This window comes from Podarcis gaigeae, assembly GCF_964106915.1.
Source record: "Podarcis gaigeae genome assembly, chromosome: 7".
NCBI lineage: Eukaryota > Metazoa > Chordata > Lepidosauria > Squamata > Lacertidae > Podarcis > Podarcis gaigeae.
The window spans coordinates 33,442,064-33,457,594 of NC_139683.1; the positions used below are offsets into that span (position 1 = coordinate 33,442,064).

The 15,531-nt window shown below is 39.6% G+C and overlaps 1 protein-coding gene across 21 annotated transcripts in view; it reads left to right on the forward strand.

Moving 5' to 3' along the window:
• Window positions 1–13,675, forward strand: part of EYA1 (EYA transcriptional coactivator and phosphatase 1) — a 92,321-nt gene extending 78,646 nt beyond the window's left edge. For all 21 annotated transcript variants that reach the window (XM_083748780.1, XM_083748784.1, XM_083748781.1 and 18 more), the window contains 3 exons: window positions 705–826; window positions 2,791–2,891; window positions 10,449–13,675. In XM_083748780.1, coding sequence (XP_083604906.1) covers window positions 705–826; window positions 2,791–2,891; window positions 10,449–10,529 — 304 coding nt within the window. In that variant the 3' untranslated portion in view covers window positions 10,530–13,675. The remainder of the gene's footprint in view (window positions 1–704; window positions 827–2,790; window positions 2,892–10,448) is intronic.
• Window positions 13,676–15,531: the final 1,856 nt, after the last annotated feature.

Below are 15,531 nucleotides of genomic sequence, written 5' to 3' on the forward strand. Positions count from 1 at the left end.
TCTGAGGGATGGTGGACTGACCCACGGCTGAGAAAGGTTGCTGACCCCTCCTATTGGCCGTGTAGGTTGAAGCTGATGAAAGACATAGTTCAGCAACATTTAGGCCAAAGTTTCCCCACTCGTGGCATAGCAGGAGTGTCTGCAGCAAGGGAGAGAGCAGGCAGGCAGATAGGGCTGAAAGGGGCAGTTTGTAATTTGGCTGCTAACTTGGGAACAATTACTGCTTGCCCCAGGCAAGAAGACAACAAATTGCACCTCTGACTCTATATAAGTGTGATTTCACAAACCATTCCTTGGCATATCTTTGCCAGTGGAAATGCCCTGCAGGTAGAGGCGGTACATATGGTGGAGGAGGGTCTGGATTTCTGCTGGCATAGAACGGCTTCCACTGAATCCTTTAGCCAGCAGATTTTCAGTCTAGGATAGTGCCCTTAGTCTTGTTAATATAGCAGCACCTGTCTATGCTGCTCTGCCAGTGCAGCGTCCCAGCGCTGACATGCTTCATCAGAAGAGCAACAGCTTCAACAACAACAGGTGTACTATATAAATGCTGTTCCTCTGCCTGTGGACGTTTTCTAACTATGGTTCAGTCTGTCTCTCCTACCTTTCCCTTTCCCTTTCCCGGTTTTAAACGAGGATAGTAATATGCTTGTAAAATGGCAGTCTTTGTTTGGTTTATGAAAGATACTTTCCCTTTCTTCTAGGACAAATTGTGTGAATATTCTAGTGACGACTACTCAGCTTATTCCAGCTCTTGCAAAAGTCTTGCTATATGGCTTAGGTGTAGTATTTCCAATAGAAAATATTTACAGTGCAACTAAAATAGGTGAGTTATTTTTACAACAAACAAAGCCTATTTGCTTGAAGCTATAATTTCAAATGAGGTGGCACAATGATTGAGATAGAAGTGCTTTGTTTACACATGCAACAGACTTGTGCATCTTTCAGAATTTCCTGGGGCTCTGATTATTAAACTAAGTCTTAATAACAAGAAACATTGATTAAGTTAATCTCATTTAGTCTGCCCTATTAATCCATCTGCCACTCATTTTGTGATGTGTGCTTCTAATCTATCTCTGCTCATAGTTCAATGCTTAAGGAGAACCTTATAAACAATTCCACATTCTACTTGTTTATTTAACTGTACAGTACATTATTCCATTAAAATACTAAGTCAAAAGGAGACTCCGGAACTGCTTCTCATGAGCTATTTTTATATATAGGCCAGTATCCAAAGAGCTACCTTAGGAGTGCCCAAGAACTTGTTTACACCCACTGAGATTGTTGATTCCCCCCCCCCCCTTTGAAAGCTGATTTGCCATACCAGAAACTGCCCTGTGAATCCTCCTTTAAAAAATAGAACTTTCCCCTGTGGCTTTGGGAGCTACTATTAAAGGAACATAATTCTGAAATATCATGTAGTTCTTTCGATACTAATCATTGTGTATAGACAGAGATATCATCATTCTGGGCGATGTCCTTAAAATAGTATTCATTTTTATAGTGTTTTTTTTGTGTGTACAAAGTTCTTCACCGTTCTGATTTTAGGAACGCAGGAAGCCACCTTATGCTGAGTCTATTAGTCTCTCTAAGAGCTCAGTATTGTCTACACTGACTGGCAGGCACTGGCAGGGGTTTCAGACAGGGGACATTATGAGCCCTTCTTGGAGGTGGCAGGGATTGAACCTGGAACCTTCTGCATGCAAAGCAGATGTTCTGCCACTGAACTTTCTCTACAACAATCCTGTGAAGAAAGTTAGGTTGATAGAGATGCACTTATATCCAGTCACTGCTCAGTCTCTACCTAGAAACATAAGCTTGGATCCAGAGTTCCTATGAATGAGTTCTGCTCACAGGATGCTCCTGCTGAAGGAAGGGGGTGAGGTGATTTATCACCAAGTTCTCCTTCCCCTGTAGTGTCATGTGTCTCCTGAAAAACTGTTTTGTAAGGTTGGGAGTTCCTCTAGATCAGCATGAGAGGTGGCACAGAGGGTCCAGTGGGAATTGGCAAAAACTGCCTTCACATCCCTTCCTTCAGAGATAGCCTTCACTAGATCTCAGTCCTTTCTGTGAATAGAAGGAGCCTTTCTGTTTGATGAAGGAGCACTCTGGGTCCAACTAATTATCTTCAAAGCTATGTGTGCAATTACCCTTCCTTATTCCATTCATAGAGTCATAGAATTGAAGAGTTGGAAGGGACCATGAGAGTCATCTAGTTCAACACCCTGCAATGTAAGGATCTTTTTGCCCAAAGGGGGACTCGAACCCATGACCCTCAGAATAAGATTCTCATGCTCTGCTGTTTCATTTCGCTTCATTTTGCCCCTGGGTGCACCTATACTAGCCATTTCATATTCACATACATACACAAAAGCTCAAAACCATGAGCTCTGGGTTTTTTTAATTCAATAATTCCGAATATTTACATGGGTGCACACCAGTAACTTTGACAGTGCCATGCCACTGAGTCCCTTCCCTGGAAGAAATTGGCAACGTGAGAAATAGGGACCTTAGTGAATATCCATGGTGAATTGGTGGATTTGACCAGCATTGGCTTAAAATATCAGAAATGTAAAAAGCCAGGGAAGGGAAATAAGTTGAAGTGTAGGCTACATCAGAGCCTTGTGATATTTTCAGTGACCATTCATGCAAAAAAATAAGCTAATGCCAGGATAGGGTTATTGGTATAATATAAAATGTTTTTAGCTTCACTAATTGGTTTCTTAAAGTAAAATGCAACATGGTTTTGGTTACACCACCTCTGGTGGTTTATGCTTTTTTTGTTTTTAGGAAAAGAAAGCTGTTTTGAGCGCATAATTCAAAGATTTGGAAGAAAAGTAGTATATGTTGTTATAGGAGATGGTGTGGAAGAAGAACAAGGATCAAAGAAGGTAATAAGTCAAGGTTTACAGCAATGTTCCTTTGAATTGCAGGTTCTAAGCATCTCATTAATACACAGTCTTTGCTGCTGGAGGTAATCACGCAGAGACTGGGCAGTCATCTGTTGGGGTGGCTGTAGCTCTGGATTTCATGCTCATGGATTTTATTAGTTTTCCTGTGTTATACAGAACTGTGGTTTTTAGGTTGATATGCCCCCATGTCACCCCAAATTTCATTCATACCAATGGGCATGATGTGACGCAACAGCTGATGTTATAGACATTTTGCCACCCTTTTTTAGCATGTGAGCTTCAGTTCACCCATGGAAACTGGGTAAGAACTGTATTCTGGAATACCGCCCTAAATTTCATCACATGAGCAGTGGTGCTGTGATCCATGAAAATCATGGGGAAATTACTGTACAAAACTCTCATGATTTTCTGGGTTAGCAGGATTGCAATCTGTTTTTTTCCTGGAAGCAATTAACATGGAAATGAGTGCTTAGATTCCTCTGGATTTCCAGTAGTGCCTTTTACATTGTGTGAAAGATCAAATAAATCCTGAAGATTAACAGATAAGAAAATTTCAGGGAAAGGAGGGGAGTGTTATCTGAACACCATGTGCATTTGGGCCATATAAATGACTTACATTTATTAAGCCTTCTTGCCTAAATGAATTACATTTTTAAACTAATATCTAAAAGTAAGAGAAATATCTACATTTTGATTCATTTTTATATCCTGTATCAGGGGTGGGGAAGCTTTGGTTTTCCAAATGTTGGTAGACTCTGACTCACTCCAGTGCAAGCCAGCACGGCCAATTGTTAGGGACAATGGAAGTTGTAGTTCAGTAGCATCCAGAGGTCCCCCACCCTTATTTTTTATGAATAGTACTGAATTCCATGTGCTGGTGATTAAAAAGTCCTTTGCCAAAATATCTGTGCACTTATATCAGTGCCTAATCTAAATAAGCAGTTTCTGTAAGTTTCCTTCACAAAACTTTTACATTTGTGGAATGGACAGATAGTACAAAACATCCTCCGGAGGCATTCCTTTCATGTGTTCTTTGTTGCCGGAAGGAATTTCCAGTTTAGGACAGAAGGAAGCATCTAGATTTTCTCCTGGCAAAGCAACAGTGAATTCAATGGGATTATATTAACAAGGAATTTTAGTAACTATAAAAACATCTTCCTGTGTCTACATCCATTCAGATTCTTATCTCACCTCAAAAATACTACTTTTCAAGCTCCCCGTGGCTATATTTATATGCCTTTAACTTAAAGGTCTCAATTGTGGCTTTGCCCCAAGCCCAGAATAATAAAGGACACCCTGTGGTTCTGTTAGTCCCATATCTGCCAGCAGGGAGATTTTCCTCCAATTTTTCCTGTTCTTTTGGGGAGAGAACAAACTGTGCTGGCTCTCTGCCCACCACAGCAAATGCACTTTCTCTGTTTTGTTGACCTAAGCTGGCACAGAGTTGCAGGGAGAGGCGAGCTGGAGCCAGTGCTGCACCCTTTTTAACACATCTATGGCACACTACTGCAGTTATATAACCAAAGAACTTCATGCTTCCTTTCTAACGTAGACTGAGCTTTCAGTCTGAATAGCTAAATAGCCGAAACTAAAATAAAAAAGAGAAATTGACTTTTGAAGTGAGCTGCTTTTCCATACTATGCAAACTAATTTCACACAGTCCCAGTTGTTACTTGGTTCAAGTGGTCAAACCAGTTTCCCATCCCAACCACCACCTGTCAGTCAAGTAAACGAAGCAGCTATCTCCCAAAAGCCAGCTCCTCCTCCACTGGCTATGTCTATTCCTTCGCTGGCTATGTCTCATCATCCATTGCCTAATGCCAGCTCAGATTTGATGCTGAAAACACTCAGTGCACCTTTAGGTATTCCTTCGTGAGGGAGTAAGTGAACTGGAAAAGTGGTGATGGTATGACACACAGTTATTCTCAAGCATTCAAAATTGTCAGTATATAAGACTGACAAATGCCATTGTATGTACATTTTTTTAAAAAAATTTATTTAGAGAGTTTAATGTGTAACACCAGAAAACACATTTTCCCTGTGTGAGTTGCTGCCTGGCCAACTAATCAAATATTCTATTCCAGATCTGTTTCTGATGACAGTCTGTGCAGTTTATTATGATGGTGTCAGAAAACAGTTTACCATCTAAAAACTTACAGATATTACAGACAACAGGGGAACAATTGGCACTAGGGATAATAGCAGCATTGATTGACTGGAAACTGATGTGGTTCTACAGAAACAAGCTAAAAGGCAGAAAACTACAAGAAGGAAGCTGCTAGAGGGAATGACTTGTGGTTTCAGTTGTCTCTGTACTAATGCACAGAGCATGGGAAACAAGCAATACAAATTTGAGGTAATGCAGGGTGGTAAATAATAGGCATTACTAATATCTGTTACTGAAACAGGGTGGGATAAGGCTCATGACTGGAATGTAGAAATTGAGAGGTATAACCTGTTCATAGGAATAGAACAAATGGGAAGGGTGGAGGAGGAGCATTATATGTAAAGGATGTGTACATCTATCGGGGGAATGCTGTGAGTGTAGTGTGTCTTGATTTCAGTAAGGCTTTTGACAAAGTATTTTTGCAAGGAAGCTGGTAAAATATGGGCTGGACCAAGCAACTTTTAGGTGGGCAAAACTATAAAATTAGTTCTTTGAGGAACTGATTTTTTTTCATATATTACCATGTATAACAAAAATTATTATACATGTTGTAGTGTGTTGAAAAAACTAGATGTACATAACAGAGAGCCCTTTTTTTGCAATCTTAAACCAAACCTGTCAGAAAAAGAGAATGTGCATCCGTTCAAATGCACCATTTTTAAGGCATCCCTTTTGATTGATTAAAAGAAATATGTTTCACTCAGGATGCAACACACTCTTATATTTCACTTGTAGTGAATAAGTCATGGCATTGTCACCTTTCCATAAGCTGTTATTTCCTGCAGACTCATTTTATAAGACAATTAAAATATTCAGACTAAGCAGTAATATAAAATGGGGAAAACGTATCTGGACTAGTTCATAGAACAGCTGATGCAGGTGGGATTATGAGGAGTTCGGGATACGATGCATAGAGTTCACTGTCTTTGTATTTGCCTCCTAGGAGAGAGATTGTTGTGCTAGGAAATCCCTACACATAAATGCTATTAAAATTACATATAGAACCTAGCAATAGATGTTTACTGGAATATTTGGTCATTAACCTAACCCATTCCCAAACTGCAGTCTTCAGCTTCTTCATTTGCAAACAGATTCAAATACATTTGGCTCAGGTTCTTTTAATGAGTTTGCAGTAATATAAAATTAGTAATTGCCACAGGGGGGATATGGGACAACTTGGAGCATGTTTACTTTTCAAATTGCAAAGTGTGCAAAAAGTATTGAGCTTTGTTCTACGTAGAACAGTAAGAAAAGAGGTGTAAACTACTAACAATCAGTGAATCAGTAAATTTATGCCACGTTCTGTGGCTGTTGTTACATTGTTGTCTGTTGGTTTGCTCCGAGTTTTTGCTTAGGACTTGAAACAGAGATGTGTTGGGGCACAGCTGAGACCACTTTTGTGCTTTTTCCACACTAGAATATGTTGATTTTACATTTGTTTTCTGAAAGCAACACTGTAATGAATTCAGCTAATGTTCCTACACAAGGTACTGACATGCGCTGGTTTGAAATCAGCACAGACTGTGCTTTCTACAAGAGAGGTTGCATTAACAAAGTGGCAGATGAGAGACAGGGGTAAAGCACCCAAACTCAAATGCACCCCACTGCTGCTTCTCTGCTGAAAAATCACCCCTTCTTGATATCACAGTTTTGTTACATGTGTTTCTGTGCAATGTGTAGCTAGACCATAAGGCAGCTTCTAAATCAGCTTGACAAAAATCATAGCTGTGGATTGACATGATAGCTAAATGGATGCTGTCCAAGCATGCTGTGTCTCTCAATGCCAGGTAGGTGGGACAGAAGATACTACAACAGCTGTTACCTTCATGCCCTGATTTCAAACTTCCCAGAGGCATCTGGCTAGCTGCAGTTGTTGACTAGATGTACCCAGCAAAGCCTTGTTTTGTCCTTAGACTCTTAAACAGGAGCCAGCCTTGGAGTACTGACAAATATGGCTGGAGAATGAAGTGGATTAACTTGGGCAATTTCCCCCCTTCTGCTGTCACTCAGGGCTTATGCTGGGCTGCTTCATCTTTCCCTTTCTGACCACAACCTAGGTTCCTAAGTGGAGTAGCTTGAGCCCAAGCCCTGGGTGAGCCAAAGGACAGCAAAAAGGCGTTGGGAGGAGAAAAACACAGCCCTAACCAGTCCATTCCTTTCTTTGCCAGAAATCTCCATATTTCTCTTAGACAGATTCCGACTTCCTACTATTAATACAAGAGCTGCAGGAATGGCTAGTAGATAAAATCAGGGTTTGCCCCATTTATGCCATATAGATTGCCTCTTTCTCTGGTCTTGCTCACAAGCCAAACCATGCCTTAGCATGAACATGCAATAAGATTAAGCCTGCTTCACCCCTCCCCAATTGCTTTGCTGCTAAACCCTGCTCAGCCATGCCCATAACCTTGCTTAGTGTGTCATCCAAACACAGGCTTGCGATTTAACTCTAACTACATGCTGTAATAAAGATTCATTCTTGGTTTATAGATTGTGGCTAGTCTGGAGAAAGCTAACCCATAAACTTAGGTGTGAATGACACCCTAAGCCAAGCCAGGGTTTTGCTTGGTGCAACACAGCAGCAAAATGACCACGGAGAAGCAAAGTTGCCACAGCTTTCTCTCCAGGAGCACACGCATTTGCACTTAAGTCATGGTTTGCTGCAATGTGGCATGCAAGCCAGGCTCTCATAGCAGCTTAAGATTTAAAAAAAGGATTCAGCTATTTGTTGCATACTCTAAAATGAACTGTGCACATCTAAAATAATAGAATCCAAAACATACTTCACTTCCTTTACATTTTAAATGTCAAATATTTTCCCATGGGATAGCTTGAATATTTTCTCTCTGAAAGGTTATGGCTATCTTTTCTTATTATTTGTATAAAATATTTCACTGACATCAAAAGTCCTGCTTTTATAGCTTTAGAGTAGTATGGTTTCCCAATCACATTTTCACCCCTTGTGAATTATATTTGTGTATCACAAATTCCCCCACCCCACCCCAGTTGTTCATATCTTTGGTTTATTCAGGTGTCTTGCACTTGTAAGTCCAGATTCAAAATTTTCCTTTTATTTAACTAGTAGAATGAAACGTAAACATTCATCTTTAAGATATTTCATTTGGGAAATTTGTTACAATGTCAACATGAACAATGCTAGTATAATACGAATCACTGGGAGAAGGTTAGCCAGAAAATGATTTGGGCAACACAGTGATACATTTTGATTCTTTGCTTTAATAACCTGTTTAATTCACCTGCCAGAAAGTTTTAAACAAGCATGTTTTGGCAGCAAACAATACACTATTAAATGTGTTGCCACCAAATGCTGCATCATTTTGGAATATGTGTCTTGTGGACAAAGAAAAGATTTTCTCTATCTCCGTAGGTTTCCAGTTTAAGAAACTAGCTTTCTTTCTTTCCTTCTAAGAAAAAGCAGTTCAGATTTGCTTCTTTAATGAGGCTGTTCAGCTATGTATTTTAGTACAGATTTTAAAGGATTGCTGTGCTGAAGAAATATCAATTATGAAATAGGAAGAATTATATACTTAGGAAACCTCTGAAGTCATAACCACACTTAACAGGGATAAGCACTATTGAATTTCATAGGACTTACTTCCAAGTAGACATGGTTAGGAATGCAGCCTTTAACCTGGGTTTCAAGGACAGCTTATGGATTTCCATATGAACAGTGGGGTCTTTCCAGTCCACCTTTCTACTGCATACCTATCTTAACCTCTGAAAATCTGTTCTTGGTGGTTAGGAGAACCCTCTGAAATGGAATTCCAGCATGATGCAAAGGAGTGCAATTTGAAATGAAAACTGGCATTGTGCTACTAATGCACCACACCCATGAGTCGCAGCACTTCATGCTTTTGCAGTGCTGTTTGGATTCCTGCTATTACTTTTTTATGTTGGGTAGCCAACATGGAAGCCACCAGAAGTTGCTGGGGTCCAAATCCCAACATCTCCAGCCAGCAAAGCCAATGGTCAGGGATGATGGGAGTTGGAGTCTGAAAACTTCTGGACGGCGCTATGTTGGCTATTAATATGTTGTGCTTTGTGAAGCTCCCCTTCTGTAGGTCTTTAAACACCATATCATATGTAGGTGCACCAAAACAAACTAGATTGTGTGTCTCTGTTGACAAAAACCTCTTTAATCCAGTGTAGAATTTCTGAGTGGAACAGGGAGGGAAGGAAGGAAGGTGACTTTTGCATATTCATTCCCTCCTCCCATGTAGCCCCATCATGGTCCCCATCGGTTCCCTTGGAGGACCTTATGGACAATTTGGCAGGTGATGCAAATGACTGCAGTGAGAGGGTGAATCAGTGAAAATAGCTTCCTCCTCATTCTACTGAATTAAAAAATCTTCCATTCGTGGAGGGACACCATTGGATACAACCCAGTAAACTTAGTTTCCTTTGCCAAGTAACCATCAACAGCCCTGATTTAATCTACCCAATGTTTGTTGCATTCTTTCAGAGAAAAAACTAGGATGTCTGACCACAAAGCCACTGCCAGCTATCAAATTAGTCTCAGAGAACATTAGTATGGAGCAAGAATACATAATGCAGCTTAGTTACAGATAGGTAGCCGTGTTGGTCTGCCATAGTCAAAACAAAAAAAATTCCTTCCAGTAGCACCTTAAAGACCAACTAAGTCAGTTCTTGGTATGAGCTTTCGTGTGCATGCACACTTCTTCAGATACACTGAAGTATCTGAAGAAGTGTGCATGCACACGAAAGCTCATACCAAGAACTGACTTAGTTGGTCTTTAAGGTGCTACTGGAAGGAATTTTTTTTATAATGCAGCTTAGTATGTCTTTGAAACCGAGGAATATTTTATCACACTTCTTCCCAATATGATCTCATAAGTACATTTCTCACCACACTGTTAAGTCATCCCATTCTTTCCTTGGGTATTGGCAGAAAGAGGCTACCTGTGTGGAGGTGCTGATGCTGCCGACTTTGGCCCTATGTCTTGTCTTGTACTACAGCTTTTACCTTTGGGCCACAGGGGGCACCTGGCTCCAGCTGTACACTTGTAGCTCAACAGCTAGAATTCTTAATAGAGAATTTGGGTCTGCATTTGTAGTAAACACTGTGTAGAAAAAAAGAAAGGGCAGCTAAGTACTGTGGTTTTTTGCATTCGCTTTATATGGTCTGTTTCAATATGTCCTGCCTCTATAAACATCCTAATGTTTTGCTTCTGAATCTTATGAAGTATTTTTAATGTTGAATCAATACATTTTTGCAGCCATTCTCGCATTTTCATCTGCCTGCTTTCCAATACAAAATGGGCCAAGCACAGCTATACTCGCAAAATAACATATAGCTTTGCGTCCTTACATTGTGTTTTTATTTTTCACAGCATGCCATGCCATTCTGGAGGATCACAAGTCACTCTGACCTTATGGCCCTTCATCATGCCTTGGAACTGGAGTACTTATAGTAGCACTTTGTAACCCCAGAACTTCCCTTGCGCCCATGGACAGTGTGCCTGCAACTTGTGTCATTGCTGGGCTACAGAAATTTGTGATTTCATCATGTTGATGTACAGCTGCAACTGGTCTCAACCTTTGCCCTAGCAGTAAATGGAGGAGCATGTCTCTCGTCTTCAGAAACAGCTGTTGATTCTAGTACTGTGAATCTAATGAAAACAAGCCATGATGAGAATGTTTAACAGTGTGTCCTTATCACATGCACCACATTGAAACGTTCATACCTGTGAAGAGACTGGGAAGTGCTTTGTGGTTTCTAGATTCTTCATTGTGGCGCACATACACCTTCTTAAATACAACAAACTTGATTGCACAACAAAAGACTGAGCTTTTTCTTTTCTTTTTAAGAATCCCATGCATACATTTCTTGAAAAGGTTTACTTTCCCCCACCCCCACCCCTCTCTTTCTCTCTCCCTCTTTTAGTTTCTCAGACCCAGGGTACTCTGTAAATCTTTACTTATTTATGAACAGACTCTGTTTTGGCACCATCACCTAAATGTGGAAATGTATGATAAATGAAAGGCTGTAATGAGTGTTTGCCTTCTGATAACAAATTGATTTTGAATTTTAGCACATTGCAAAGTAGTTTAAAGTATGTCTAATTTAAGCAAATAGGTACATCACTGAGACAATCGTGTACAGGAAGAATGTTTTGGTGTAAATTTGTAATGAATGGATGACGTTTTACATATTGTTTAGGCAAATACTATTGAAAGGTAGTAATGGCTTTTTGGTGAAATATGAGGCAGTGTATGCACAAACTATTGTGCTGTGCCTTATGAAAGTATTGTGTATAAATATGTAGATAATTGATATTTTTTTTTAGATCAATTTGTCAAGACCAAAAGCATGGATGTCAAGTGTCAATAAGGAATCACTTTTTATTCTTTCTGTTCTTTCTTCTGGTTTTTTCATTGGCAAATCTATAATATCTAAACATACCTCCCCTACTTGCACCATGCCCATCATGGGCTTCTTGTTTACATTTTGTACTTGCCTATAAGTGCAAAATATATGGGCCTCACATCAGGTTAGAATGGTTTACGTGTTTAAATTGCCAGTTTTCTTGACAAAATACCTATGTTTTATGAAGGCTTGATCTGGCTCTGTTTCAGTGTGTTTTGCCAAAAGAAGCAGCAATTTAAATACACATGTGTACTTTCAACTGATGTCATTTTTCGCTCAGGTATTATACCTGAGTACAAATGGTATAGTCTTGCAGTGATCTATTTCGTTTAATTGGCTTTACTGCTAAACACTGAATGTGGGAGAAGTAAATAATTTATCTGTTGATTCCCCACCCCCCAAAAAGGTAGAGGACTGGATTTTTTTAAAGTATGTCATGTAACATATCTTGACTTATAGAAAAATCGGAACAAAGTGTTCATGCACTGAAAAACTAAAACTGAATGCAACCACTTTATTTTCAAGTGCAAAGGGAGAGGTCTTTCTGAGATCTAGTGAGTACATACTAAATTAACTATGGCTCATAAGAAACTTATTGCCGTCTCAGTCCCTTTCTTCTCAAAAAATAATTTTTTGCTTGAATATTTAAAATGCTTTAAACCTCACACAGATCTGTTGAAAAATGGGCAGAATGTAATGACAGTTCTAGTTTCGCAATGAGCAGCTGTCAAGCAAACTGATGTAACACTGTGATAACCTAGTAAAATATCAGGTGGATGGGGCAAAGCATGGCTGTGAGTGTTGGTTTGCATTAGCTGTTGAAACAGTTCATACCCCCAGCCTCTCCTACCTTTATTGTGAGAGTACCTCCCCCCCCCCAAAAAAAATGTGGCTTACAGTAAGTATTGAAATTATTATGCAGCTCAAAAATAAGCAAACACTGATTTTGTAAAACCTTCAAACTTTGAGTGTGAGAATTTTGGCACACAATTCTTTTACCTTTAGGCCCACAATATGAAATTAGAAACTGGCAAATGTCTGGTGCATCCTTAATTTTAACCAGGAACCAGATTTTTCTATTGGTCCATTGCCGGCAATGGGCATAGTAAAAATAGTCATTGCCAATTTTGTTAAGACTGTTTGTAACTAGCTTCTATTACATTTGAACTGTTCCCATCTTCTGTAACATATGAAGATCATGAACAATCTAGTCACTTTCTTTAAATATTATCAGTGTGATTCTCTTAACCATGGTTAACATCCTCTTCCCTCCCCAGAGAGAATTCCTCCCTCCTGCTGGTAACTGGGGTAAAGGAATACATTAGCATCAATGTCATTATGGTTAGGGGTAACCAGTTTCCTCATTTGGGTTTACTGGGCTGCAATCCTACACCCTTACCAGGGAGTAAGCCCAATTCAACCCAGTGGGATTTTTTTCTGAGTACATGCACAGGATTATATTAAGATGGCAATGTGAGATTTGCAGATCAGAGGGTTGGGAGAGGGAGTACCCGATCCTGCAACCTGCACCTAATCTTGTAAATGTGGTTAAGGGAAAGCCTTTGATACAGCTGCATGTGGTTAAATGGCTCCCCCCTTTTCTTTTCTTTTCTTTTCTTTTCTTTTCTTTTCTTTTGTCTAAACCTTGGTACTTTTTTTCATTGGTGTCTTTGTTAGACTTCAGCAGCAGTTATTTTAGTCCTTCCTTAAAGTTCTTGTTGTTTTTTGCAACATAAACCAGCTTTTAAGCCAGCTACAAGCAAACATAGTAACTGTGAGGTAAACACCCTATTTTTGTGGAAGATGCATACTGCTGCTACACTTTATAATTGTGTTATGGATTGTTTCAAATTGTTTGATTTTAAATATGCCTCCCCAGCCTTCAATAACTTTATGTACCAAGAGCAATCCAATTCAGGGACTACTCACAGTCTGTAAAGTTTAGCACATATACACAAATCTTTTAATGACAGGGGCTGTAATTAGTTTCCCCCCTTTTTTTGCTTTAAGCAAAATAGAGATGAACTTTCCCCCCTTTGTTTCAATTTTTTGTAGTCAACATGCTGACTAAAAAAAAGTTTGTCTGGGCCTTATTGTACAAAAAGTGTGTTGTGTCCACAACTGTGTACAGAAATTTTCCTTCCTTCATTTTGTGTTTAAATTAATAAAATTGATTTGTGACATATTAAAGAGTTTTATCTTGGATGTATTTGATTTCTCCCATCCCTTAATACATATTTGCTCAGACTACTGTTTACAGTTGCCAGAGATTTGCACCTGGATGTAGGAAAGAAAATTCAAGTTCAAACATCCACTTATTTTTTAAGTTAAGCTACACCCTATCGGCATAAGCTTTTCTTGTAAGGAAAAATATGCTGCTCATGAGTTCCCTGGCTGAAATTTAGGTTACAATATTAACAAAGAAAAAATATGTTCTCATAATTCAGTCCCCAAAAGAATTGTGTGCTTCAAAATTGTTTTATTTCAACTTCCCTTGGAGTTACAAAGGCCAACCCAATCTTGGCAGAGTTGCACAATATTCATATAGAAAAGGGCCTGTTGAGGGCTAAACTAGTCTCCTTAAAGTAGGAGATTTGATCAGGGCCTCAGCAAAAGAACTTAAGTGGTGGGCGGCAGGACTCATGAGAGAAGGTGTTCCCTGAGATAATCAGGACCCAAGTCATTTAGGACTTTAAATGAAAAAGATGGCATTTGAACTGAGGCTGGAAACAGTCAGTGTAGATGCTCAAAGCAGGTAGTAACTTTCTGTACTGATAGCAGAGTATATAACCCAAATTGTGGGGAGGAGGGTTGGTGGTAGTTCATTTTGAAAGGCCACACACACACACACACACACACACACACACACGGTTTTTTGCTCATTTTAAAAAGCTAGTTTCACTTCTGTTTGTTTAAAAAGAATAAAGATCATTGCTGGATCCATATTGGGAATATACGAAACAAAATGACAATGTAAGCACTGACAGGTTGGTTTGAGAGTTTAGCCGATGTTATACGTACCAAGTAATCAGAAACGGAACCCCAGACCACAAATCAGAAAGCAATGCAAATGCCTACAAGACTACATACACCAATTCAAAACAAATGCCCACAAGGTTTCAACCACAACAGGAGATAGCATGACATCAGCCCAAGGCAAGACTTCATCAGTGGAACAGGCAGATCATCCTGCTTCTGTTGTCCAGCGAGTTCTTCTTTGAAGCTGCAGCTTCAGTTGACACAACTGGACCTAATTGTGTCAGGTGTTCACATTCGCTTACCTTCTCACACACACCCCTTTTTATCACCCTCCTCCTCTTATGCTAGAATTTTCCATTCCCTGTCCTTGCAAAAATTGACTAGTGACCTCACAGGACGTTTGCAGGGGGTTTTTTTTAGCTGATGCCTATACTGTGAGATATACCCACACAAAGCGTATCTGTGCTTACACAAAGTGCCTAGGTGTAAGAAGTTCCCTTAAGATCCAAAGGCGTGATCTTTAACCTATTTTTCTAATGCCCCTCACCATCGAGCTTGAATATCCCCTCATTGTTTTCTTGACCCTTCCCTTGTATACACATTACTACTTCTTTGTTACCTTCCAAATCCTGCCAGCTCTGCATAGCTCTGGTCCCAACTTTTTAGCATCCAGTCCAGGCATGATCTGCATATTCCATCCATCTGTATATTTTTGTTAGCTGCAAGCGTTAAGTATAAATGTCACACTGATTCAGAGCAAATACTTTGCTCATGTCAGGGCAGTTTGACCAGGATAGAGGTATGTGTGTATAGAACAGGAAATTAAATGTGATGTGATTTGGCTCAGGTGTCTCAAAATGAGATAAATATTTTATTTTAGCCCAGTACACAGCACCATGAAATTCAAAGAAGCAAATAAAACATTCTCATAAGAAGCATGCATACATCAGATTAATGGTTTATGCATACAACCAGGGATTGGTCAATTATGACAGTTTTTGGAAATTGAACAGGAGACAGATATGCTTATATACTCCATCTCTTCTGCTTTAGGCGTAATAGGTAAT